General features: G+C 38.7%; 7 protein-coding genes across 11 annotated transcripts; 3 read left to right on the forward strand and 4 right to left on the reverse strand.

Moving 5' to 3' along the window:
• Positions 1–840: 840 nt before the first annotated feature.
• LOC111433834 (MACPF domain-containing protein CAD1) lies at positions 841–4834 on the reverse strand. Its single transcript, XM_023071071.1, has 6 exons — positions 4414–4834; positions 3539–3777; positions 3230–3425; positions 2857–3040; positions 2470–2624; positions 841–1672 (listed from the first exon to the last, which is right to left on the reverse strand). The coding sequence occupies exons 1-6, from the start codon at positions 4714–4716 to the stop codon at positions 1028–1030; spliced, it is 1722 nt and encodes a 573-aa protein (XP_022926839.1). The 5' UTR covers positions 4717–4834; the 3' UTR covers positions 841–1027.
• Positions 4835–5973: 1139 nt separating this feature from the next.
• Positions 5974–9195, forward strand: LOC111433666 (seipin-2-like). Of its 4 annotated transcripts, XR_002708848.1 has the most exons (4): positions 5974–7260; positions 8065–8551; positions 8749–8849; positions 8920–9195. XR_002708848.1 is itself a non-coding variant. In XM_023070794.1 (3 exons), exons 1-2 carry the CDS (start codon positions 6148–6150, stop codon positions 8542–8544), a joined length of 1593 nt encoding a protein of 530 aa, XP_022926562.1. In that variant the 5' UTR covers positions 5974–6147; the 3' UTR covers positions 8545–8551; positions 8749–9195. The 4 variants fall into 4 exon arrangements, 3 of the variants coding, with proteins under 3 accessions (XP_022926562.1, XP_022926563.1, XP_022926564.1); XM_023070794.1 differs by having other exon boundaries at positions 8749–9195; XM_023070795.1 differs by lacking the exon at positions 8749–8849.
• A 77-nt stretch (positions 9196–9272) lies between these two features.
• Positions 9273–10794, reverse strand: LOC111433672 (aquaporin NIP1-1-like). Its single transcript, XM_023070802.1, has 5 exons — positions 10340–10794; positions 10014–10238; positions 9726–9923; positions 9581–9642; positions 9273–9500 (listed from the first exon to the last, which is right to left on the reverse strand). The coding sequence occupies exons 1-5, from the start codon at positions 10439–10441 to the stop codon at positions 9287–9289; spliced, it is 801 nt and encodes a 266-aa protein (XP_022926570.1). The 5' UTR covers positions 10442–10794; the 3' UTR covers positions 9273–9286.
• A 668-nt stretch (positions 10795–11462) lies between these two features.
• On the reverse strand, positions 11463–13241 carry LOC111433670 (aquaporin NIP1-2-like). The gene is made up of 5 exons (XM_023070800.1): positions 12949–13241; positions 12627–12851; positions 12166–12363; positions 12001–12062; positions 11463–11875 (listed from the first exon to the last, which is right to left on the reverse strand). The coding sequence occupies exons 1-5, from the start codon at positions 13069–13071 to the stop codon at positions 11656–11658; spliced, it is 828 nt and encodes a 275-aa protein (XP_022926568.1). The 5' UTR covers positions 13072–13241; the 3' UTR covers positions 11463–11655.
• A 1336-nt stretch (positions 13242–14577) lies between these two features.
• Positions 14578–15538, forward strand: LOC111433671 (probable C-terminal domain small phosphatase). Its single transcript, XM_023070801.1, has one exon. The coding sequence runs from the start codon at positions 14627–14629 to the stop codon at positions 15428–15430; it is 804 nt and encodes a 267-aa protein (XP_022926569.1). The 5' UTR covers positions 14578–14626; the 3' UTR covers positions 15431–15538.
• A 1137-nt stretch (positions 15539–16675) lies between these two features.
• Positions 16676–20075, forward strand: LOC111433668 (heat stress transcription factor A-4c-like). Of its 2 annotated transcripts, none has more exons than XM_023070799.1 (4): positions 16676–16783; positions 16920–17466; positions 17556–18623; positions 19515–20075. In XM_023070799.1, the coding sequence occupies exons 2-3, from the start codon at positions 17248–17250 to the stop codon at positions 18558–18560; spliced, it is 1224 nt and encodes a 407-aa protein (XP_022926567.1). In that variant the 5' UTR covers positions 16676–16783; positions 16920–17247; the 3' UTR covers positions 18561–18623; positions 19515–20075. The 2 variants fall into 2 exon arrangements, with proteins under 2 accessions (XP_022926567.1, XP_022926566.1); XM_023070798.1 differs by having other exon boundaries at positions 17556–19388; positions 19515–19626.
• Positions 20076–21208: 1133 nt separating this feature from the next.
• Positions 21209–22612, reverse strand: LOC111433563 (transcription repressor OFP5-like). The gene has a single exon (XM_023070632.1). It carries the CDS (start codon positions 22610–22612, stop codon positions 21209–21211), a length of 1404 nt encoding a protein of 467 aa, XP_022926400.1.
• Positions 22613–22684: the final 72 nt, after the last annotated feature.

Raw genomic sequence — 22684 nt, forward strand, 5'->3', positions numbered from 1 at the left:
TTTAATATTTTGTAGTTATAGTTGAGATTATTTCAGTAATAATCATTTTATCGATAATTCAAAAATGGTTGTTGACTATGTCCACCCAGGGTTTTGGTTTTGGGCCCCCAAGAGAATCGGCCCGTAATTCATCCACCGAAGAGAGCGAGAGGTGACGCTGCTCCTGTGAAACCAGCCTCACGCGGTTCCCTCAATCTTTAGGGCCAGTGAGCCTCAAGCTTTCGTCCAAGGCCCAATGACCTTCTCCCTACTTGGAACGGGCGGGCCAACAACACACAACAGCCTCCAGGACCCCTATTCCACTGGGACGAACAAGCTCCAACCCATTTTAAAGCCCCCATTCAGGTAACAAGCTCACATTACCAAGCTCACTAATTCATTTAAAAGGAAGGAGTACAATCAAAGTTCTTCCAATGTGGGATTCTTGCATAACTTTGAATTAGAAGTTTAGTTTAGTAATTTCTTTATTTTTTGTATTCAATTTCTTTGTGTAATAGTTTTATGACTTGAATACAGTAATTTATTAGAATAAAATTTAAAGTTCAAATATTCATTATAAACGTAATTTAAAATTTATAGATTCATCTTCTTAGATACAACTATGAACATAGGGCTTACTCCCTTCAGATAGGATCTCGAGCGCAATCTTTTCCGCCCTTGAAACTTGAAAATTATTCTAGCCCTAGGCCAGCATGGATGGTATGCTTGTGGTTGCTGCCCTTCCAAGTTCTAACAGCTTATCCATGACTTGACAAGAAATTGAAAATGGTGTTCTAATCCTACTTGTAATCATCGTTTTGCAGGATACCCTTTGTCCTCTAACAAGGACAACAATTGTGATGAATAAAACAAGAACATTGCTATAATTAAATGATTGTGACAAACAACATAAGAATAAAATGGCTACAAACTAAACTAATAAGATGTACAATGTAGGAAAAGAGGAAAAAAGAACACATGAATTCTGTGCAAAAAAATGCTCCACTTTTGTTTATAGTTTGTGAAGGGAAACCCGACCAAGAACTGATCAGTAGTTCAGCAATGAATATTTGATGCGCAGTACTATCCTTCCCTTGTCGACCCCGAGCTTAGCCCCCGTAACCAACCAATGACCTGGAATATCCTGAGGACCCTTCGACATTTCTGTCAAATCTACAATTTTTGCCAGTTTTCCAGCATTGCTTGAACTGTCTTCCTTTTTATCTTCACCAGTTTTTGTTTTGGAAGATGATGATGCACCATCAGACCTCGATGGGGTAGCAGAGGTGGAGGGGCTGTGATCCCAGACTGATCGTCGAACCGTGCAGCCAGGTACCTTCGAGAAAAGAAGCTTCAAGTATAGTACGTTTTTGGCACCAAAGTCCCAAACACCGAGCTGCGCTCCAGTCACAATGTGAACACCAGATAAATCTCCAATGTTGGCTTCTGTATACTCTATGGGTGCTGTGCTTACATGAGAGAAGTTCTTCCACTTGATGGGTTCAAACCACCTGCTGTCCTGCTCCTCGGGGCCATGCCATTTCAGGGCACCTATGGCAACATGCGAGTCCCAATGGGGTTGGAGAATCTTCGGCAGTGACACCAGATGTTGCAGATGGATAGCGAGTCGGTTTTGCTTGCAGCCTTCAAGGTTAAGCCTAAGACCCGTTACTGGTTTACGACCAACTGTAATCTGCAATAACATGCAATGATTGATAAGAGTTGTTATGTTCTTGATATCATCCTTTTCCTATCATAGAACGTGATTGATAAGATACAGCTTTTTATGGGGAAGACTCGATTGTATTAGGGTTAGAAACACAAAAGTTCAATTCAAAAAAGGAGGTGCGTCCCCAACTGTCAAGGGAACCAAACAAATACTCCACAAGACAAAAAGCATAGAATTAAGTGGACTTGTCTTCAAGACTATATGTCCATTTGAAACTCCCGCTTTAGTTTGAACCATATGCATATGCAGAATTGTGAGATTCGACGTTGGTTGGAGAGGGGAATGAAACTTCTCCCTAGTAAACGCGTTTTAAAACCTTGAGGGGAAGCTCGAAAGAGAAAGGCCAAAGAGGACAATATCTGCTATCGGTTGGGCTTGACTGTTACAAATGGTATCAAAGTCAAACATCGGGTGGTGTGCTAGCGAGGACACCGGCCCTCAAGGGGGTGGATTGTGATATCCTACGTTGGTTGGAGAGGGGAATGAAACACTCCTTATAAGTAGAAGCGTTTTAAAACTCTGAGAGAAAGTCAGAAAGGAAAAGCCCAAAGAGGACAATATCTACAAGAACACTATCCGTAAGCTTTGACTTCCCGACACCATTGTCTCTATTAGCATGGAAGCACCTAAAACTTGAACAGTGCAAAAATGCAACACTATATAACTTTTCGTACATCTACTTCATCAGAAGAACCCCATCAGATTTAAAGACAAGGTCAAACTCATTTTGAAGCCAGCAAAATTAAGGAGATGGAGATTACCTGATCAGGGCTAATATAAAGCTTCGGACCCATCAAGCTGAACTGAAGTGATGAACACAAGGGCTCTTTTCTTTGCAGGTTGGTTTGTTCAGGAGCCCATGCTCTGCCAATTTGAAAATCCAAAAAATACTGCAGATCCTCGATCGGGGGCTTGTCTGTAAGACTAACAGAGACTCAGCAATTTAACTAAAATTTTGGAAACAAAATCAACATCTTCATTTTATAATCTGCAGAAGCATGAAGCAATATGACAGCCATGGTTCAAGTGATCGGTTAACTTTCTAGACGAAGTTCTATAATAACTTAAACCAGTTTGCCACCATCGAAACGCATTCTTAGGTAGGTAACAACGTCTCCGTGTGTTAAGACTGATAGAAGTGTACTTACATTCCAAATATAGGTCAATAGCACGGGCTAAATGCTTCACACCAGGCACTCCTTCAAGCATGGAAACGATGGGGGTAAACGTCATGTTGATCACATCTGGGGCTGACTTTACAGTCTCTGCCCACTTGGCATGACTCTGAACCAGATCATCACCACCTCTTCTCCTAAAAATTACAGTAACATCCTGCAAGAAATCGAGCATCATGATTATTACATTTTGAGACTCAAGTCGATAGAAGCATAGCATTTCATATGCTTACTAAACCAGGCGAAAAATGATTCGAACGGTTTACCATGACAACTCGTTGAGATCCTCAAGATACATAAACTTAACAGTGAACTTGCTTTAGTAAAATGAGTGTTTTAAACTAACCTTATCCTTATAACTCAAGGGACCAACAGTTGACTGGCTTTTCGAGTCGAGAAATCGTTGTTCCCCGACCTCTTTCACGTAGTTCTCAATCTCAGACTCTGATAAGGGAGATGACTGGTGTTGCCTGATATATACCACATCTCTTCCACCAATAGTTGCTGATGTTATGATATGCGTACCGAAATTTTCAATAAAACTGACGAAAGAAAAGTAAGTATCGGTTATATATTATCGTCAAGTCATGACTATTCATGAACGTTACAAGCGCACATTCACGACAAGAACCACAGACAACAATAGATAGCTTACCTAGCCAAGGACACAGGATCCCATGTGTAAGGCACAGCACGCTTGATTTCTTCGTGTAAAACTAAGGTCGAGTTTTTCAATTCAACCTTAAAGAGAGGAATGAAATATCCAATCATAGCAAGTGATTTTGTAGCTGCTGCGTCGACTTGCCAAGAGCCACTGAAATTGAACATGGCATTAAAGCTTCCAAGCGGAATGTTTCCTGATAGATTTGATTTCTGATTGAAGTATTCTGCCATCTGGAATTTCAGGTATCAATGGAGCATATGAAGCATTTAACGAAAAAGTCCTCAATTGATAATCCAGTTTCTAATGGAACTCATTGATATTGATCAACTAGTTATACTTAAAACTATATGCAAACCAAAAGTGTCGATCAAGACTAAATCAATTCTGGGAAATGCACTAACATCATTCACATAGCTGCTTGAACTTAGGTTTGAACCTTTTAACTTCATTTGAAGCATTGATCAAGTTGCAAACTTACAACTATTTCAAAAATAATCTCCACCCATGTAATGCAAATAGTAGTTCTAACCAAGTTTATGCTTCAATAAGCTCTATAAAGGCAGCCAACAAGCTCAAGGAAGGAAATGTCACAGAAACTAATGGAACAGATACCAAAAATCAAACTACAACAGCTATAAGATTGATAGAAACATATAAGAAGACAATAGTTGTAGAGATCAAAAAGTGCAAAAAGAATAGTGCCTAAATAGTAATGAATCAAGTATCAGATGTAAACAAGGTGGAGAGAGGGAGAGAGAAAATTGATTCATTAACAATTCAGGAAGGGAAATAGAACATGGGGCGAAAAGGATTGATGATAAGAAAGCAAAAACAAGGAGCGATTGAAGGAAGAGCTCCAAACTCGCCTTGTGGAAGCTGCAAACGGGGACGTTTTCGGTTGCCCTGGTATCTGAAGAACAGTGAACATGGTCAGGCACATTAGGAACCACAACCCCATCAGAGAGATGTAGATCCCTGGTAGAGGCATCATCGAGCTGAACCAGCCTCGACCCAGGTGTTCCCTTGCAGTAAAGAAGACGAATATCGGCGGTGACATCAAAGCCACGCCCTAAAGCTTGGATTGAATTGCAAAGTGTAGCGGTCAAAGCGTCCATTTCTGAAGTAGGTGTGGTAGCGGCGGCGGCGTAAGTGGTGCAAGGATCTTTCATTACTGAAGGAGATGAACACCAAAAAGAAATCCTTAGCTTTCAATGGAAAATTTGAGTAGTACTCCCCCCTTGGGAGTTGAAGAGAGAAAAGAATTTGGGTTTTGATTTGGGTTTGATTATTTATCCCCTGTTTTTGCATAAAATTAAAAAAGAAAAAAAGAAAAAGAAAAAAAGGGAATAGATATTATTTTATTTGGGTAGTGGTGGGACAGGTTGGACTTTGTCATTGTTGATGTTATTGAGTTTCGGTTGTTGTTGTTGTTGTTCCAACCAGATGCCCATAAATTTGACTGCAATTATTTCAATATCAAACAACGCGTTTTTGTGTGTTGTGCCCATTAGAGCAGAATTGAATAAGGAGGATTCTGGGTTGACTCACTGTCTCTCTGCAACCTTTTTCTTTTCCAATTTGCTTTGCTTTTCAATATTTCTCCAAACATCAATTTCCACAAATTTCTTTTCCCTCCAAACATATAATAACACCCAAACTTTGATCACAAAATATCATTTTAAATTAGTCAAACAATACTTTTTTACCGCCCAACAAGTCAAACTAAATGAACTCGATTTATGTTATTTTTTTATTTATTTATTAGAACTCTTAGAATCGATAAAATTTTATTATATTAAGTTAGAGTGCAAAACGAGAAAAATATATGAATATTTATATTTTTTTTTAATTCGGGGAAGATTTAAACATCAGACCTTTTATTTGAGATGAATGGTAACAAACACGATTTAGAATTGAATCTGATAAGGCGAGTTCTAGGTCACTTTCTACTTTCTGTATGGATTATGCTATAAATGTGAATTTGGACAATATATAGGAAATTTGGACAGAGTAGTGGGCCTGATGGGCTTTAACACTTGGGCCTATTTAGCCATTTTTACAGTGATGGGCCAAGAAAGAATGGCCCACAATCTTGGAGAATGTGTTATTATTTACGTCATATATGAAAAATAAAAAAAAAATTATTACTCGAAATTGTAAATTATCTTCAAAATTTTTAATGTTATTTTTGAATGATAGAAGTATTTTTGAACTTTAAAATAAGATATTAACGATCTCCGTCTAATATATAAAATTGAAAATTTGGTGTAAACTTTTTAAAATATTTTTAGATTTTTTAAAATTAAGAATATTAATGAAGATTGAAAGTTAAGAAAATATATTTATTAATTTAACCTAAAAATTATAATAAATAAATGAGAATGAGATTGATTTGATAAGTTTTAAGGAGGAAGGGTGAAATTAAAAATGATGGAAATTATTAACTACGTTGCAATCTCATCTCAAACAGGCGATCATGTTGAGAAACTTTATCGGAATTGTGTGTATTTAAATCTCAAAATCGAGGAGGATGAATTTGAAGATTGTAAGAAACCCAATGTTCTGGTTTTAGATTGCGCATTTCGATACTCCATCTCGGTATGGAATCCCACAACACCAAAGATAAAGATAACGAAGACGATGATGACTTCTTCGACACTCTCGATGAGTTCCCATCGGAGGATTCTTCCGTCACCGATCAACCTCAACTTTCCACTTCACTTTCCTCCATTTCCGACTCTTCTACGGTACCTGAAACCTCGTCCGAGAATGAATTCTCATCTGTCGATTCATTACGCCATCGCCCCTCTGCTCGCCGTAGAATGGCAGGCGAGACTCCGAGCTCAGATTCCTCTATAAGTTCCCTAACAAGTACAATCGACGATTCGGGGATGATGAGCCCCGAATGGAAAACCCCAGAAATTCACCCGAATTTTATTGACGATGTAAAGAAGCTCGAGGGATCCGAGGCTTTATCCGTTCAAGTAAGCTCGTGGGGAGGTTCGAGTAGCGTGAAGGATGAGAAGAGTGAGGTATCGACGGTGACTACTGTGGAGACTAATTCGGGCGGCGAATTGGGCGTTTCGGAGGCGGAATCCGGCCATTCTTCTTCAAACCTACTTATGTTAATTGTAGGATTGCTAATCAAGGCAATTGGGGTTCAACTTAGCTTCTTCGTCTACAGTTTCTGCTTTCCCTTGTGGTTTTTATATCATTCTTACACGTTTGTTTTCCATCCTTTTCAAACAATTAAGCTTGGGAGAGCATATGTGACAGGAAAGTTATTTGGGTTTTGTGAACTTGTTACTGCTGTGGTCAGTCCTTTGATATCTGAACGGTTGAAGGAACCCAAGTCTCTTTGGAAGGCTGGACTCCGCTGTGTGTGGGGCTTTCTGTGGTCGGCTTATGTTTGTATCATTTTGTGTGGTCTCTTGATTTCGGCGCTTATATTTGGTGGATTTTTAATGAGGTTCTTAGTTCAGGAGCCTGTTAAGATCAAAGAAGTATTAAATTTTGACTACACCAAACACAGTCCTGAGGCTTATATGCCAATCTTACCTGATTCAGATGTTCTTTATGGTCGGAATTGTAAAGAAAATGTCGTTAGTGGGAAGATCCAGTCGCGTGTTATTCCTCATCATCATCATTTGCAGGCCATTGTCTCACTAACATTGCCAGAGTCTGAATATAACAGAAATCTTGGGGTCTTCCAGGTATGTCTTTATGCATTTTGTTAAAGGAATATGCCTTTTCCAATTATGACAAGTAACGTAATTTTCAGATACTTTTCTTTTTTGGTATGTTAAGTGTCGATCTTCATTGAAGTCGACTTGATATTATCTTAAACATTGCTCCAATGGATAAGATTGTGAATCATAATCCAATTCCTTTTTACCCTACCTTAACCACTGAGCGATGGAATTTGCAGTAGAAACCACTATGAAAGTGTGCTTCTGAGATGATTGTCAAAGGCTTCAATGATTAATTTGGTTGGATAGAGGATGATATGGGAATAGTAGCATAGTATTCGAGACATAGGAGCTGCTAAGAACTTGATTTATACATCTATGTTGTTTAGTCGTTTGCATTGGTTCTCTTGTGCATAACTGTTCCATGAATTATGAATAAAAGTAAACAAGAAAAGGCCACGGTAAAATAAGTTCAACAATGTGGACACCCTGCAATACAAATAAAGCTAATATAGTAATGGTTTCAGTTGTCTAAAACACAACCAAATATTAATGAAAAACTCCCTGGGGAACGTCAAAGAGTTTGCCAACTATGTGCGTACGTGATGAAGGTGGGTCGGTGAAGCCTTTTAGAATCTTGCTTAGATCAGACAAGTTCACAAGAACGTCTATATATTATTAAATTCAGTAATTGTTTGGTTTTGATTTGCCTGAAAATTCTATTTTAGTTATCAGTATCATCAATGGATGTGTATACTCTCTCTTAAGTGTGTTTGGGTAATGTTTATTATGTGATTCCTTGTGAGATATTTGATGGTCATGCTGCAGGTAAGAGTAGACTTTCTTTCTGTAAGTGGTGACGTTCTTGCAAGCTCAAGCCATCCATGCATGTTGCAGTTTAGAAGCGAGCCCATTCGCCTTTTACTGACTATCCTGAAGCTTGCACCCCTTGTTACGGGCTATATATCAGAGTCCCAGACTCTGAATCTTAAGCTTAAAGGTCTCGCTGAAGGAAATATACCGACAGCTTGTCTGCGGGTTACAATTGAACAGCGAGCAGAGTTCAGTCCTGGTGCTGGTATACCCGAAATATATGATGCATCCTTAATCCTTGAATCCGAACTTCCCCTGTTTAAAAGGATTATATGGTATTGGAGGAAGACTCTCTATGTATGGATTAGCATGACATCGTTTATGATGCAGTTGCTTTTTATGCTGGTTTGTTGTCGACCGATAATCCTTCCTAGAATGAGGATGAGGAGAAGGGATGGATCTGCGAATGTAAGCTCCACGAGGAACGACATCTAGGCATGAGGTTAGATAAGAACAGGCTCCCCTGGATATCTAATCGAAGTGTTGAATCAATAAGAATTTTGTTGCTGATATATAAAACCCAACAATTCCAATATCATTGGTTGCTCCAATACCGAATACTACATATTTAGTATGACCAATTCTTTTATTTGTTAGTTTTTTTACGTTGACTTGTATGTTCTTGGTTTGAATTTGAAGTCGATGGGGATGATGATAAGAGAGCAGATCATATTTATGACTATACAGTTCTAGAAGCCATTTCAACTCGGCACGAACGACTCGAAGGGCAATTTCTTGTGGTAACCTACATTAGAGTGAAGTTCTATGCACTGTTAACCGGGATTTTCATTGTGTGTATGATCTCACCAGGGCTACACAATTGGGGCGAAAAGAACGTTCATGTGGAGGATTCAAAACCTCGGAACTTTTATTTGTCATCATCAGAACTTGAAGCTGTGTAACGTGTGCATTGATGAACAGAGTTCATGTGAACTTCTGCGCAACCATCGAAGTTTGAACTTTTTCTAATTTAGATGTGGGATTCTTAGTTTGGTTCATATTCCAACGCGAATCTAGTTCATGTGACATCAAATACTTGTTCATTTCCATATCTTTTGATAATACAGAAGTAGAAATGTTTGGTAACTGGAAGCTCATCTATAGTAAAGTTTAAAGTACAAGAAAGAAAAGAAAAAAAGAGTCCTTTTGATATAACCCTTCGGTGTCTCAAAAGTTTTCATGGGGTGACATGACGACTTTTGAGGAACGAGGCACTTCGAGCGATCTCTCGTAGAGGTTTGTCTGTGAACCTGATGGTATTATACACTAACGCACCTGATATTGCTCCTAGAATAGGTGCTGTCATGTAAATCCATAATCCTTTGAATTGTGCAAACACTAATGCAGGCCCCAAGCTTCTGGCTGGATTCATGGATGCTCCTGTAATTGGCCTGAACAAGATGGGATACTAGATTCGTCAAGTACTCATAAAGCTTTTTACTTAAAATTACATCAACATTCAGCTTAATACCCTGCAACCATCACGTTCAGCAGCACGGTAGCACCAACAGCGAGTCCAGCAAGTTCACCAATCTGTAAGATAAAGGAAGGTTAGATTCCTTGTCCTTTCGACTCAGTTCAACATAGAAAGTTTGAGGAGAAAAATAGGAACTAACGGCTCTATTGTCAGTGGCAACACCAGAAACCACAAACATGAGGTAGAATGTGATTATGAATTCAATGACAAAGGTCTGCATGTATGAGTCGCTTGGGAGAGTTCCTGGAAAGTGGTCTTGTTTTCCATTAAAAATTAGCCTGAGTGTCCAACTTGCTAATGTTGATCCAAGAACTTGAGCCGCCAGATATGAAGGCACCTGCAGCAAATTTGAATTGGGTTGCCATCAGAATGGAATAAGCAGCACTGAAAAAGCTTAATGAGCTGCAGAGAGAGAGAGGTAGATTACCTCACTCCATGGAAATCTTCTGGTAATGGCAAAGGATATGGTGACAGCAGGGTTAAAATGAGCACCGGAAATGTGGCCAACGGAATAGATCATCACCATTACAACCAAACCCCAAACAATTGAAATCCCTGGGAAAGTGATGACTCCATCTTTGCTCAAATTCACAACCACTGATGCTTCGCCTGCAAATATCACGAAATATGTCCCCATAACCTCTGCAATCAACTGTTTCCACCAAACAAGACAAAACAAAATCAATGATTCTATATCAAATCCCAAAGCTTGAAAATGGGTTTTTTCAGACAAGAACAAAGAGAGCCAGAGACCTTCTGAATGAAAAGTACAGAGACACAATCGGATGCCGAATCATCTTCGACACTCATAGAAAGACTGTGGCGTTCATTGTTGGAAGCTGAACTCTCTGCCATGATTGATTTGGTTGAAGCTTTGAAATTGGATTGATTGGTTTGAAGAAGAATGCTGTTTTTATAGCAAATGTTTTAAAACTGGATAAAACCATAAGATCCTGTTTTTAAGATGTTGTTGAAATGTGTTCTAACAGCTGGGTTTGGTAAGAAACGATGCTGGATTGAAGAGAAAAGACTGAACAGTCTGGCATTCTCTGTTTAAAACCTCAAACTTCATCCATAGATATACTCAAAAGGTTAAACGTTTTATCCTTAAAATAGCAGAGAATGATCGTCTCCATCGACCTAGCACCAATATCTCTGTATTCATACGTTTAATATAGGTTTAATATTGATTGATGAAATTCGAAAGTTAGGTAGCAGACATTTTTTTCTTTTCCGCACCTTTATAAAAACATGTTACGTTTTCGTTCCTAACAGACATGAGATCTCACAATCCACTCACAATTCACCTTTTCTAAGGCCCAAGTTTTTAAAACGTGTCTACTAGTGAGAAAGACTTCCACACCCTTATAAGAAATATTTCGTTCTTCTTCCCACTGATATGGAATCTCACAATCCACTCACAATTCACCGGCCCAACGTCCTCGCTGACACACCACCCTGTATCTGGCTCTGACACCATTTGTTTCCACCAAAGCCTAAGTTAGTAGATATTGTCCTTTTTGGACTTTTTCTTTCAGGTTTTCCATCAAGGTTTCTAAAACGTCTCTAATAGGAAGAGGTTTCCACACCCTTATAAAAAATACTTAATTCTCATCCCAACCGATGTGGGATCTCACATAAAATAATATTGGTTATACCAAAAAAAAAAAAAACGTTCACATATCTATGAAACACAAACGTAGAACCTATTCTTCGCCTTACTAGGTGTGAGCATGAAAAAGAGTTCGACATATCGATTAAGAGGCATAGGTACTCCCCTTCCAAGAAACTTGTGAATTGACAAACAGGATTCATGTGAACTTCCCGTCAGCCATCAAAGTTTGACCTTATCCTTATCCATATGTGGGATTCTTAGTTTAGCTCATTGAAAAAGTTGTCTGATTTCCATGTCTTTGGATAATGTAAAACAAAAACAAAACATACAACTTTCTCCCTGCGCTCTAATCCATCTGCATAAACTTTGAAATACAATGAACACTAAAAAGAGAACCCTTTTGTTAGCCTACAGAAGTCTTCCATTTTGTAGAAGTGAGAAAAGTAAGAGCTCCTCAATGCGAGCCACTACGACTTTGTCCTCTGAGAAAAGAAGCACTTTTGGTGATCTCTCGTAAAGGTTTGTCTGTGAACCTGATGGTGTTGTAGACCAAAGCACCTGAAATTGCCCCCAAAATGGGAGCCACGATGTATATCCACAACCCTTTGAACTGCCTTGACACTATTGCAGGCCCCAAGCTTCTGGCTGGGTTCATGGACGCTCCTGTAATTGGCCTGAAAAACAAAGATGTTGAAATTTTCAAGCTTAAAGAAGGTCTCTTGATGATATCCCCAAATGGGTTTCTTATAGTTTAATGTTTTCAGTATGAAAATTCTCTGAAGATGTTGAAATTGAATACCCTGCAAACATGACGTTGAGAAGCACCGTGGCGCCGACGGCAAGTCCAGCAAGTTCACCAATCTAGAAAATCATCCAACAAACAGAGACGCGTTGAATGAACCAAATTCAAGTGCAATTTAGAGGTAGGAATTAGAGTAAATCATGAAGAAGAAGATGAACTAACGGCTCTATTGTCAGTGGCAACGCCAGAGACCACAAACATAAGGTAAAATGTGATGATGAATTCAATGACAAAGGTCTGCAAATATGAGTCACTTGGGAGAGTCCCTGAAAAGTGGTCTTCTTCTCCATTAAAGATTAGCCTAAGTGTCCCACTTGCCAATGTTGATCCAAGAATTTGAGCTATCACATAAGCTGGCACCTGCAACAATTTTTAATTGCCTTGGAATCAGAATCAAATCAGCACACCCTCTTTGAATTACTTGATCAAAATCAATAATTAGTGAGAATTTTCAAGAATCTCCCAACCTAAACAGCTTGGAATTCTCACCAAAAATGACAAAGCCTTTGACTTTTCTTGTTTTTCAGATGATTTGGATCGTGGGGTTCAACAATTTTACCAAACTAAGCCGTGTTCAAGGAGAAAAGCAAAAAAAATGGATATTAGCAGAGCGGTTGACTGACCTGTTTCCATGTAAATCTCTTGGTGGTGGCAAAGGCTATGGTGACAGCAGGGTTAAAATGAGCACCAGAGATGTGGCCGACAGAATAGACCATCACCATTACAACCAAACCCCAAACAATTGAAATCCCTGGGAAAGTGACGACTTTGTCTTTGCTCAAATTCACAACCACTGATGCTCCACCAGCAAATATCAAGAAATATGTCCCTAAAACTTCGGCGATCAACTATTTCAACACCCGAAACACAAAAATCAGCCATTCAATCATAAACAGAACATGAATTGTAACACATGATTTGAAGATTTGGAGAGAAAGGGAAGACCTTTTGAATGAAAGGAACAGAGATACAGTCGAGTGGTTGTGTGGCAGTGAGGGGTGTGGGTTCATCTTTGATGTTCAGAGGAACACTGTGGTGGCCATTGCTGGGTCCTGAAATCTCAGCCATGATTGATTGCAGGAAGAAGCAAGCAGAGACGTGGGTGACAAAGAGGGAAAATTGTTGAGATTGCTTGCAGAATTGAGGCAAAACCCAGATGATGAGATGGAATTTATAAAACCCCAAAAGGCTGAAATGGGAAAAGAGAGAGAGAATTGACCAATTTACGTTTGTTGTCTAATGGGTACTTTAATATAACTTTGCAATCAGTTTGACATTGGAGACATCGTTGAAAATGGTGATGTAAGAAGATGAGGAGAGAGAGAGAGGAATTTGAAAGCCATAATTGAACGCTGCTTCAACTGCCCGCCGGATTTACAGAGAGAGATATGAATTCACCATATTTCCCACCGCAGTTCCGGACACAAAAATTAGTATAATTACTTTCCAATTCCTTTTGGGTTTTCAACTCTCAATGGGTCACTTTGGATGTTATGTTCAGTTGGGGTGCCCCAGAGCTAAACCATAGCACGTCCGCGCTTCTAATGGACAATGCTCATAGCTTCTTGATATCTCGCCTCGGTTAAGAAAGAGGGTGAAACATTCTTTATAAAGTCCGAAAAATCTCTATTGACCCTAGGCGTAGACGCTTAGAAGAAGCTTATAACTTCCTCCCTCAAGTTTCTCAAATTCAATAGAGGCTAGTGATAGATTTAACATCAATTTCCAGCTTGAGCAGCTTCTTGTATTCCTTTTTAGTCTTCGGATCTTATATATATATATTGCTTTTCATATTAGTTTTCACGTCTCAATTCACATCTTCGTGCACGGTGAGTGTAATGACTCTAATTTTCTACTAACTTAAAATCGCTACCATATGTATGACATAACTTTTTGGGTGGAAATATTCATTTAAAACTTCATAAATTAATGTCGTGAACTTATATGTTTAAGAAAATGTTTTAAAACAGTGCAAAAGAAAATAGTAAAAATAAACATAAGCCTATGACATTGTTTTATGAAGTTGCCATAAATAAATATTTTTACATAAGAAGTTACGTTAAGCATATAATAACGACTTTAGGTTAAGTAGAAAATTAGAGTCGTTACAATTGGTAGCAAGCTCTAAGTTATAGATTCTGTAACTTAGCCTCTATGAGGTAAGTTTGACATGCTTCATGGTTCTACCGCTAATAGCTCATCACCGTCAGATATGGCTTATGAAAGATAATAAGTAATGTTTTGTTATATTATAATTTACCCGGATGGAATATGAATGTTGAGATCCAAAATTTAAAGATAAAAAAATAATTAAAAAGATTTGGTTGTATGGTAATTAAGGTAGTTTTGCAGAAACGGTCATAATTTTTGTTTTAAGGGATAAAAAAAGAAAAAAAAAAAAAAAAAAAAAAAAAGAAACCCAATTTAAAATTAAAACAAAAAAAAGAAAAAGGAAATGCAGTCTCCTGTCTACTTTCGTTTATTCAGTTCTTTTCTAGCTACGGTTCCGAACCTAACCAGTCGACCGTTAGACCGAAGCTAACGCTCATTTTTCAATTTGATTCCATTTCATAATCCATTTTACCCCCCACTCTCCTCCTCCAACAATCTACTTTCAACAACAATGATATCCAAGGTCATCAAAAGATCTCCCTCCAAGACCTTACACCGCCGCCGCCGCCGCAAGTCCCCCATCAAGAATGCCGTCGCCACCGTCCACCGCTCTCTCTACACCTGCCACCGCCGTCTTCTCAAAATCTTCTCCAAGTTAGCCCGTATCAGCACTCCCAACCGCCACAAAGGCTACAAGGCCTTGAGGAAAACTGCATCCACCGAACCCGACATTGTACGAACCCTAATCTTCGAGTACCGCCTCCTTCCACCTCTCATCTCGCCGGCCAAGCGGACGGTTCTACTCGACCTCGACGAGACTCTGGTTCACTCCAAACTCGATCCGCCACCGGAGAGATTCGATTTCGTAGTCAGACCGAGGATCGACGGCGAAATACTCAACTTCTACGTCCTCAAACGTCCCGGCGTCGACCAATTTCTTGAAGCCCTAGCCGATAGATTCGAAATCGTAGTTTTTACCGCCGGATTGAAGGAATACGCGTCGCTTGTGGTGAATCATTTGGACAAGAAATCGGTGATTTCGCACAGATTGTATCGCGATTCTTGCAAGGAGGTGGAAGGGAAATACGTGAAGGATTTGTCTGAGATTGGGCGGGATTTGAGAAGAGTAGTGATTGTGGATGATAATCCAAATGCTTACGCTTTTCAGCCGGAAAATGCGATTCCGATTGCGTCGTTCATTGACGATCCGGCGGACAAGGAGCTTGAGAAATTGGTAAAGTTCTTTGATGTTTGTGATTGTTATGATGATATGAGGGATGCTGTGAAGTACTATTTGAGTAGAGAACAAATCTGAAAATTCAAATTCTAATTTAGAAGTTTGTTTGTTGATTGAAATGATTATTACTTGTAGGTTGAACAATGGCTATTGTTCAATTCCAAATTAGTGGCGTCTTCAATTTTATTATTAGCTCCTTAATTTCCTGTTTTCTTATTCTTAATTGATAATTAATGTCAATCCCTCCCCTCTTTTTTTCCCCCTAAATTTCTAGGTACTAATTTATTCTATATTTAATTTGAAAATTAAATGAAATATATATATTATTAACCAAATTCTAGATATGGACTTACCTAAGTTGGATGATGAAAGTCTCACATCGGCTAATTTAGGAATGATCGTGGTGGGTTTATAAACAAAGAAAATTCTCTCCATTGGTACAAGACCTTTTGGAAAGCCTAAAGCAAAGTCAGGAGAGCTTCCGCTCAAAGTGGACAATATCATATCATTGTGGAGAGTGGTTGATTCCTAACATGGTATCAGAGCCATGCTCTAAATTTAGTCGTGCGAATAGATTGGTAAATCTTCAACTATCGAACAAAGGACTCTCCAAAAGGAAAAAGGAGTTAAGCCTCCCTCGATTAAGGGGAGACGTGCTTTGTTCGAGGGGAGGTGTTGGATGATGAAAGTCCCACATCCCCTAATTTAGGGAACGATAGTGGGTTTATAAACAAAGAATACTCTCTCTCTCTCGGTAGGATGCCTTTTGGGAAGCCCAAAGCAAAGCCAGGAGAACTTATGCTCAAAGTAGATAATATCATACTATGGAGAGTCGTTTAGGAGAATATGATAGATAGATAAATAAATATTTGTTTAAAAGAATGGGGAAGATTCAATGAAAGAAATAATTAAAAAAACTTGGAATGGGTTAAATTTAAAATTGGGAGAAAGTTGAAATATAGATGTGAAAGGGGAATATTAAATTCATAGTCTAAAAAAGAAATGTGAGTTATCACGCAATCATCAAACGGCCGTTAAAGTTTCAACTTCTTCGCAATTTCTGCTGCCCCTTCCTTTTCCTTTTCTTTATTTACAAAATCATTTGAAATTTATAAATTAAATATTAAAAAACGATTTTGGTCCTTTAATTTTTAAATAACAATTTACACACTTTTTCAAATATAAACAAAATTAGAAACCGAATCGCTATAAATGAAATTAAATTAAAAAAGGTAAAGCGTTTTTAAAATTTTGATTATTAAGCTATATTATACATTCGAATTATATAAAAAAAGAAAAATAATAAAAATGAAGGAATTTGCCTTTTCCGATAACGTAGTTGGGTTATATTCATACATGGAGGACTGCTAATTTGTCTGTTAATTTAGGTGCTGATCGATTATGGCGACGGGAAGTGGAAGCGCGCATTTGGTAATCCTCTTTTTCTTCAGCTGACGACTTCTTTTTGTAACGACTACGCAAAGATTAACAAAACTGAATCTGGTGGGTCTTTGATTTTTATGTTCCCCAATTATTTGCCTCAATTTTCTGCTGGACTTGATCGCAGGGAGCTTAACTTTCCTGGAAATTTCTGTTTGGTTGAAATTTGGAAACCTTGCGGGAGATTCAAGGGTTTTTCTTGTTAGGGTTTCTTAGCCTTCAATTCTTGCGACAAACGTCGATGTCATTCCAATTCGGTAAACCCTATCGAGGGTTTTCTTTTTCGAGGATGTAACAGTTTCTTTAGGTTAAATAAACCCTGTGAAGCCTGCGGCGGAGGATTGAGCTTTTGATTCTGAATTTTTGTTCGATTTCGTGTTGCCCCAAAGTGGATTCATTCTGGGGATTTGAATTTGGTACTTTATGGTTTGCGATTGGGAGTCTTAAGATTCGGGATGATGGACGAAGCTCAGGGCAGTTCCAATTCGTTGCCTCCTTTCCTGACGAAGACTTACGAGATGGTCGATGATCCTTCCACGGACCCAGTTGTATCTTGGACTCCGGGTAATAAGAGCTTTATTGTGTGGCAACCACTGGAGTTTTCGACTGATCTGCTGCCGAAATTCTTCAAGCATAACAACTTCTCAAGCTTCATTAGACAGCTTAATACATATGTAAGTCAGTACTTAAGTCTGGCTGTGTCCCAGTTCATTTTACTGATAATCACGATTTTTTTTATTGAATTAGTTATTTATTTCAATAGGGTTTTAAGAAAGTGGATCCAGAGAGATGGGAATTTGCAAATGAGGATTTTGAGAAAGGTCGGCCAGACCTTTTGCGGAACATTCACAGGCGAAAACCAGTTCATAGCCATTCGTTGCAGAATGTTCAAGGACAAGGATGTTCATCTCCATTGTTGGATCTTGAAAGGAAGAGATTCGAGGAAGAGGTTGAGAGGCTTAAGAACACTAATGAAAAGCTTCTTCTTGAGTCGCAGAAACACGAACAAGAGAATCGTGAATTACAGTTGCAAATGCAATTGATGAAGGATCGGTTTCAATGTATTCAGCAACAGCAGCAAATGTTGCTTTCTATTGTTGCGCATGCTTTGCAGAAACCAGAATTAACGATTTATTTTGTGCCAGAATCACAATCTCATGAGAGAAAGAGGAGGTTGGCTACAGTCGCTTACTATTACAATGAATCCAGTGCTGAGGATGATCCGGCAGAGCATGCCCATTCAGTGTCAAAGAAGCATATGGATTACTCTTCTACCTCGGATCTAAACATGGAGCAGCTCGACCAGTTAGAGTCATCCCTAACATTTTGGGAGAGGACCATTCACGATGTTGATCAAACTATCATTCTACCCAATCTGAAGTCCAACCAAACGAAAAGTGACATCCAAAGCCCACATATTTCTTCTGTACAACTAAATAGGAATTATCAGTCCGAGTCACATGTTATCGACATGAATTCAGAGCCTGTTGGAAGTATTGCTTCTGATCCCATTGTGTCAAGAAAAGATGCTGATGAAACCACTGCGATTGTGCGTAATGGGGCCAATGATGTGTTTTGGGAACAGTTTTTGACTGAGAATCCTGGTTCATCTGATCCTCCAAAAGTTGCACCAGAAGGCAAGGATTCTGATAATAGTAAAAAGAATGCGAATAAATCTATAAGCTTTGGAAAACTTTGGTGGACTGGGAACAAGATAAATAACCTCGCAGAACAGATGGAACATCTTACTCCAACTGAGAAAACGTGACATTAATTGATCTTTTTTAAGTGATGATGCCCTTGTTGCCCTGCCCATGTGTAATAAATTTAGGTACAAACGAAATCGATAGATTGTGCAGCTGTAAAGAGATTAGTTTCTTCCATTTTCCTATAAGCATGATTGTAGGGATTTCTGGCTCATAAATGTCCTTTCTTTCCACCATTTGATTGTGAATAGCAGCCAACTATACATCAGCTTATGTCTAATTCGTTCTCCTTGACTTATCCTCAATGTGAGGTTATCTGATATCTACAATAGAACAGACATGATGCATCAGATAGATGAACGAAAGAAATGTAATTGTGGAAGCTCCGTGTCCAACTTTCAAGTTTTAGTACTAAAAACCTACTCTCAATTTTCTTTTCCTCATCTTTGTTCATTGCAATTAGCTTCTTGTCATTTTCTTTTGGTGATGATCAAGCTATTTCTTGTTGGATTCATCTAGGCATGCATTCATAATGCTAGGTTCCTTGCATCTTACCATGCTAAGATAGGAGGTTCTTATGTTGTATTCAGAGGGCCATGGTCGTGTGATATTTTGGTCTGCATCTCTCTTTCTATTCAACTGCTAGTAAATTTGTTTATGTTTCTTCGTATACCAATGTAAAGCTTGATACTTGAGTGTTAAAGTTGGAGTTGCTGCCTTTGATAGCCAACCGGATAATGCTGGAAACTCAATATTCCAAGGTCTTCCGTAACAAGAGTTGCCTTCACAACTTTATTTTCATTCTACGTTATGCTGTTTCAAATTGATGCTGAAACTGAAAGGATATAATTTTTGGAGGTTCTTATTGTGGATTTATCACTTTTGTATAGGTTTTATCTTATCCCTATACGAACCTTCTCCTTCTAAATTTTCATGATGGATGTTTTTGATGTAGTTCAACTTATATAAACTGTGGTGACAGATTCTGATGCAATCTAATGTGGTTTCAATTTCAGGCTTACTTATCCTTAATATTCAGCAGGCGTGGTTTTCAAATCTCCATGTTAAAATACTGTGACTGTCAATTAACTGGTTGAGACTTGGCCAAGGAAACATCATGATTGCTGATATTTACAGAATCACGGTGGCCGGAAAAATAAGGTGTGCATTAGTATAGTAATTAATGGCATGATACCTGACTGTAGGTAATTTTGAGTGCGAGTGAAACTGAATTAGTGCAACAGCTATGCATCTGCTATTCCGAATGAATCCCTTCATGTAGGAGCTGTTATTCTATCATGAACTCAGAGGAGCTTTGAGTAGAATCAAAAGTAGTAGAGTTGGTTAATGATGCATGCTATGGGATCATTTGTGGTAATGGTGATACTGGGTTCGAGTGCTTAACCTCTAGTAGAACCATAGGTAATGGAAGAAGGAAGCTACTTTTACCTATTTAAATTTGTTTGTTTTGTTGCATCTGTTTTTTCTGTCAGGTCATGAATCTTGTGTTAATCTCGGCTTCTACTGAACTCAGTTTGCTCATACATATTTTGAGAAAAGAAGAACAAGTTTGCTGATGTACTTGAAAAGAAATGGTTCTGCTATCATAATCTGTAGTGAAAAATATTCAGCATTCCCTTGCAAATTTTTTCTTATAACTGGAGGGTGATCTTTTTAGCTCACCGAAAATAGATATTGTCTGCTTTGACTAGTCTCACATTTTTAAAACGCGTCTACTAGATAGAAGTTTTTACACCTTTATAAAAAAATGTTTTGTTTCCCTTTCCAAATGATGTGAGATCTCAGTCTATCCCTCGTGGCCCAGCGTTCTCATTATCACACTGTTCGGTGGTTCTGATACCATTTGTAACAGCCCAAGTCCACTGCTAGTCGATGTTGTCCACTTTGGTCCATTACGTATCGCCGTTAATCTCATGGTTTTAAAACACGTCTATTGGAAAGAGGTTTCCATACTTTTATAAAAAATGTTTTATTCTACTGTAGGATCTCACAAGATAGTCTCTACGTAGTTCTCTACAATGTTCTAGACAACCAAAGTTAATATTGTAATGACAAAATGAGAGTGAATATGGTCCCAAGGGGATGGATTTCATCAGCTTACCTATTTTTTTTTTTGTCCGCAATAGGAGCGAGCCCCTTCTTTCTCTTTCTATGTGAAGAGGGTGAGGCAGTAAGCAACTCAAACAGCCACATCCGCCGCAGGCAATACACCATTAATTATTGTGTTTATTTTCCCAACAAAGTGGTTTATTTATGAGAATTATTGGCACCAATGTTGAAGCTTTTACTCAAGTTTGATGGGCATTATTTGTTACCATGCCTCCATTTGCTTCAGTTTATTGTCCCATTACTCTCTCTGCCACCAATTTTTTAACCTTTTGGCAACTCCCTACCCATGTCCATGTCCTCAATTCATTCATCATTGCCTGCTTTTCAGTATTGCACACTGTTTACCCACAGATTACCTGTTCCCTTTTGGAACACATATGGCAATTTCTATAATGGGTTTATTCTTCCATTTCAATATCTCATATGCTTGCTTCTCAAGAAAGTGGAAAACGAAGAAACTCAGTTTCCTGAATTGTAAGAGAAAAACAGTAATTCAACATTGCACTTCCTTGCAATGTTTATGAACCAAGACGTTTGTTTTCAACAGATAAGATTGCTACATTTGTCTGAAATTTATTAGCTAAAGAAGCTGTTCATTACATGGGAATTGCTTATTTAACTCAGATTCTAAAGATGCCTGATTCAATTCGTACCAAACTTGCCTAAACACCTTGATGATGAGATCGTGATATTGATCGGAATTCAATGTGAGATAACAAGCCAACAGTTCTTCAAGATCTTCTGCTTTACTGATCCTTCTCTCCATGATCATCTCAACCATTGACTCTCTGAAGTCTTGCTGTGGATGGATCGATGATTTCACGACTGCAAAGCTCTCTAAGTCGGTCTCATCGTCCATTGTATTCTCTCTTACCTTACTCTTCATCTTTAACTTGGCTTTCTTCATATCCTCCAATGCTTTGATCTTGCACATCTCAATTCTAGTGGCTGTTCTTGGAGAGTAAACTCTGATTTTTCTTCTGCCTTTTGGATTCTTCTCATTTGAGTCCTTCCTTGTGTAGATTGGTTGTCTTTGCCTCTCATATCTTGACTTCAATTCTTCAATCTTCAATTCTTTCATCCTTTCCCAGTCTGAATCAGTTTCAATGCCCATTGTGTGAAGTTCATCACTTTCCTCTGCCTTCATGGAAGAAAACACACAGTTTTCTTCTATAGTTCCTAAATTGGAACTTCTTGGCATGGTGGAAGAGATATATATTTGCTTCCTTGTACTTGTCGATTTGGTTTTATCTCTCCCATTCTTCCTAATTCCAGACTCTTCTTCCGGCTCCAACATCTTCTTTTCTACTGATCTTCTTGCTCTCTCCTTTGCTTTAACTGTCTCCCTCTCTGGTTGAAATCCCTTCTTCTCCACCACTTTTTTACCCAAATTCTTGAAGTTCCCATTTTCTCTGCATTTGCTCCTCGGAGTTCCTGATTCAATTTCACACTCTCTTCTCAAAATTTTCACTGGGGTTGGAGTTTCTCTCCTCCTTCTCCTTCTCCGTGTCATCCTCGCAACCATGTCGCCAAAATTCTGGATCTCTTCCTTTCCCTCAAACTCTGTACATTTTGATCTGCAGCTTCTACAACTTGTATGTGGAAGCTCGTGCTCATCCTCGGAGTTGTACCATACCGATCTCAGAACCCCTCCACTCTTTTTGGAATCAAAACCATCTTCTCCAAAGGGCAGCTTCCAAAACTCACCATTATCTCCCCTACGCAATCCACTGCGATTCCCATTTACTTGATCAGGGGAGGGGGTCTCATTTGCATAATCAGGCGATTGAATGCAAGGCGAATTCCTCCTCTCTGTTCCCTTTACTTGTGTGGGTTTGGCCTCTTGGTTGCTTTTCTTTTGCTTGAGCTTTGAGAACCAAGAAGCAGGTAAGATATTAGACATAAAAGAAGGCCTAGAGGAAGAAGAAGAAGAAGTTGAAGAAGAAGAAGAAGCATTGTGCGGTTTTCTCCTACCCCATTTCATAATTTCAGCAGAGAAAGATTGGTTGCAGTTGTGTTGGAACAAAAAGAAAAAGGTTACTCGCGTTAGAAATAT

This window comes from Cucurbita moschata, unplaced genomic scaffold, assembly GCF_002738365.1.
Source record: "Cucurbita moschata cultivar Rifu unplaced genomic scaffold, Cmos_1.0 Cmo_Scf00043, whole genome shotgun sequence".
In the NCBI taxonomy this organism is placed as follows: Eukaryota; Viridiplantae; Streptophyta; class Magnoliopsida; order Cucurbitales; family Cucurbitaceae; genus Cucurbita; species Cucurbita moschata.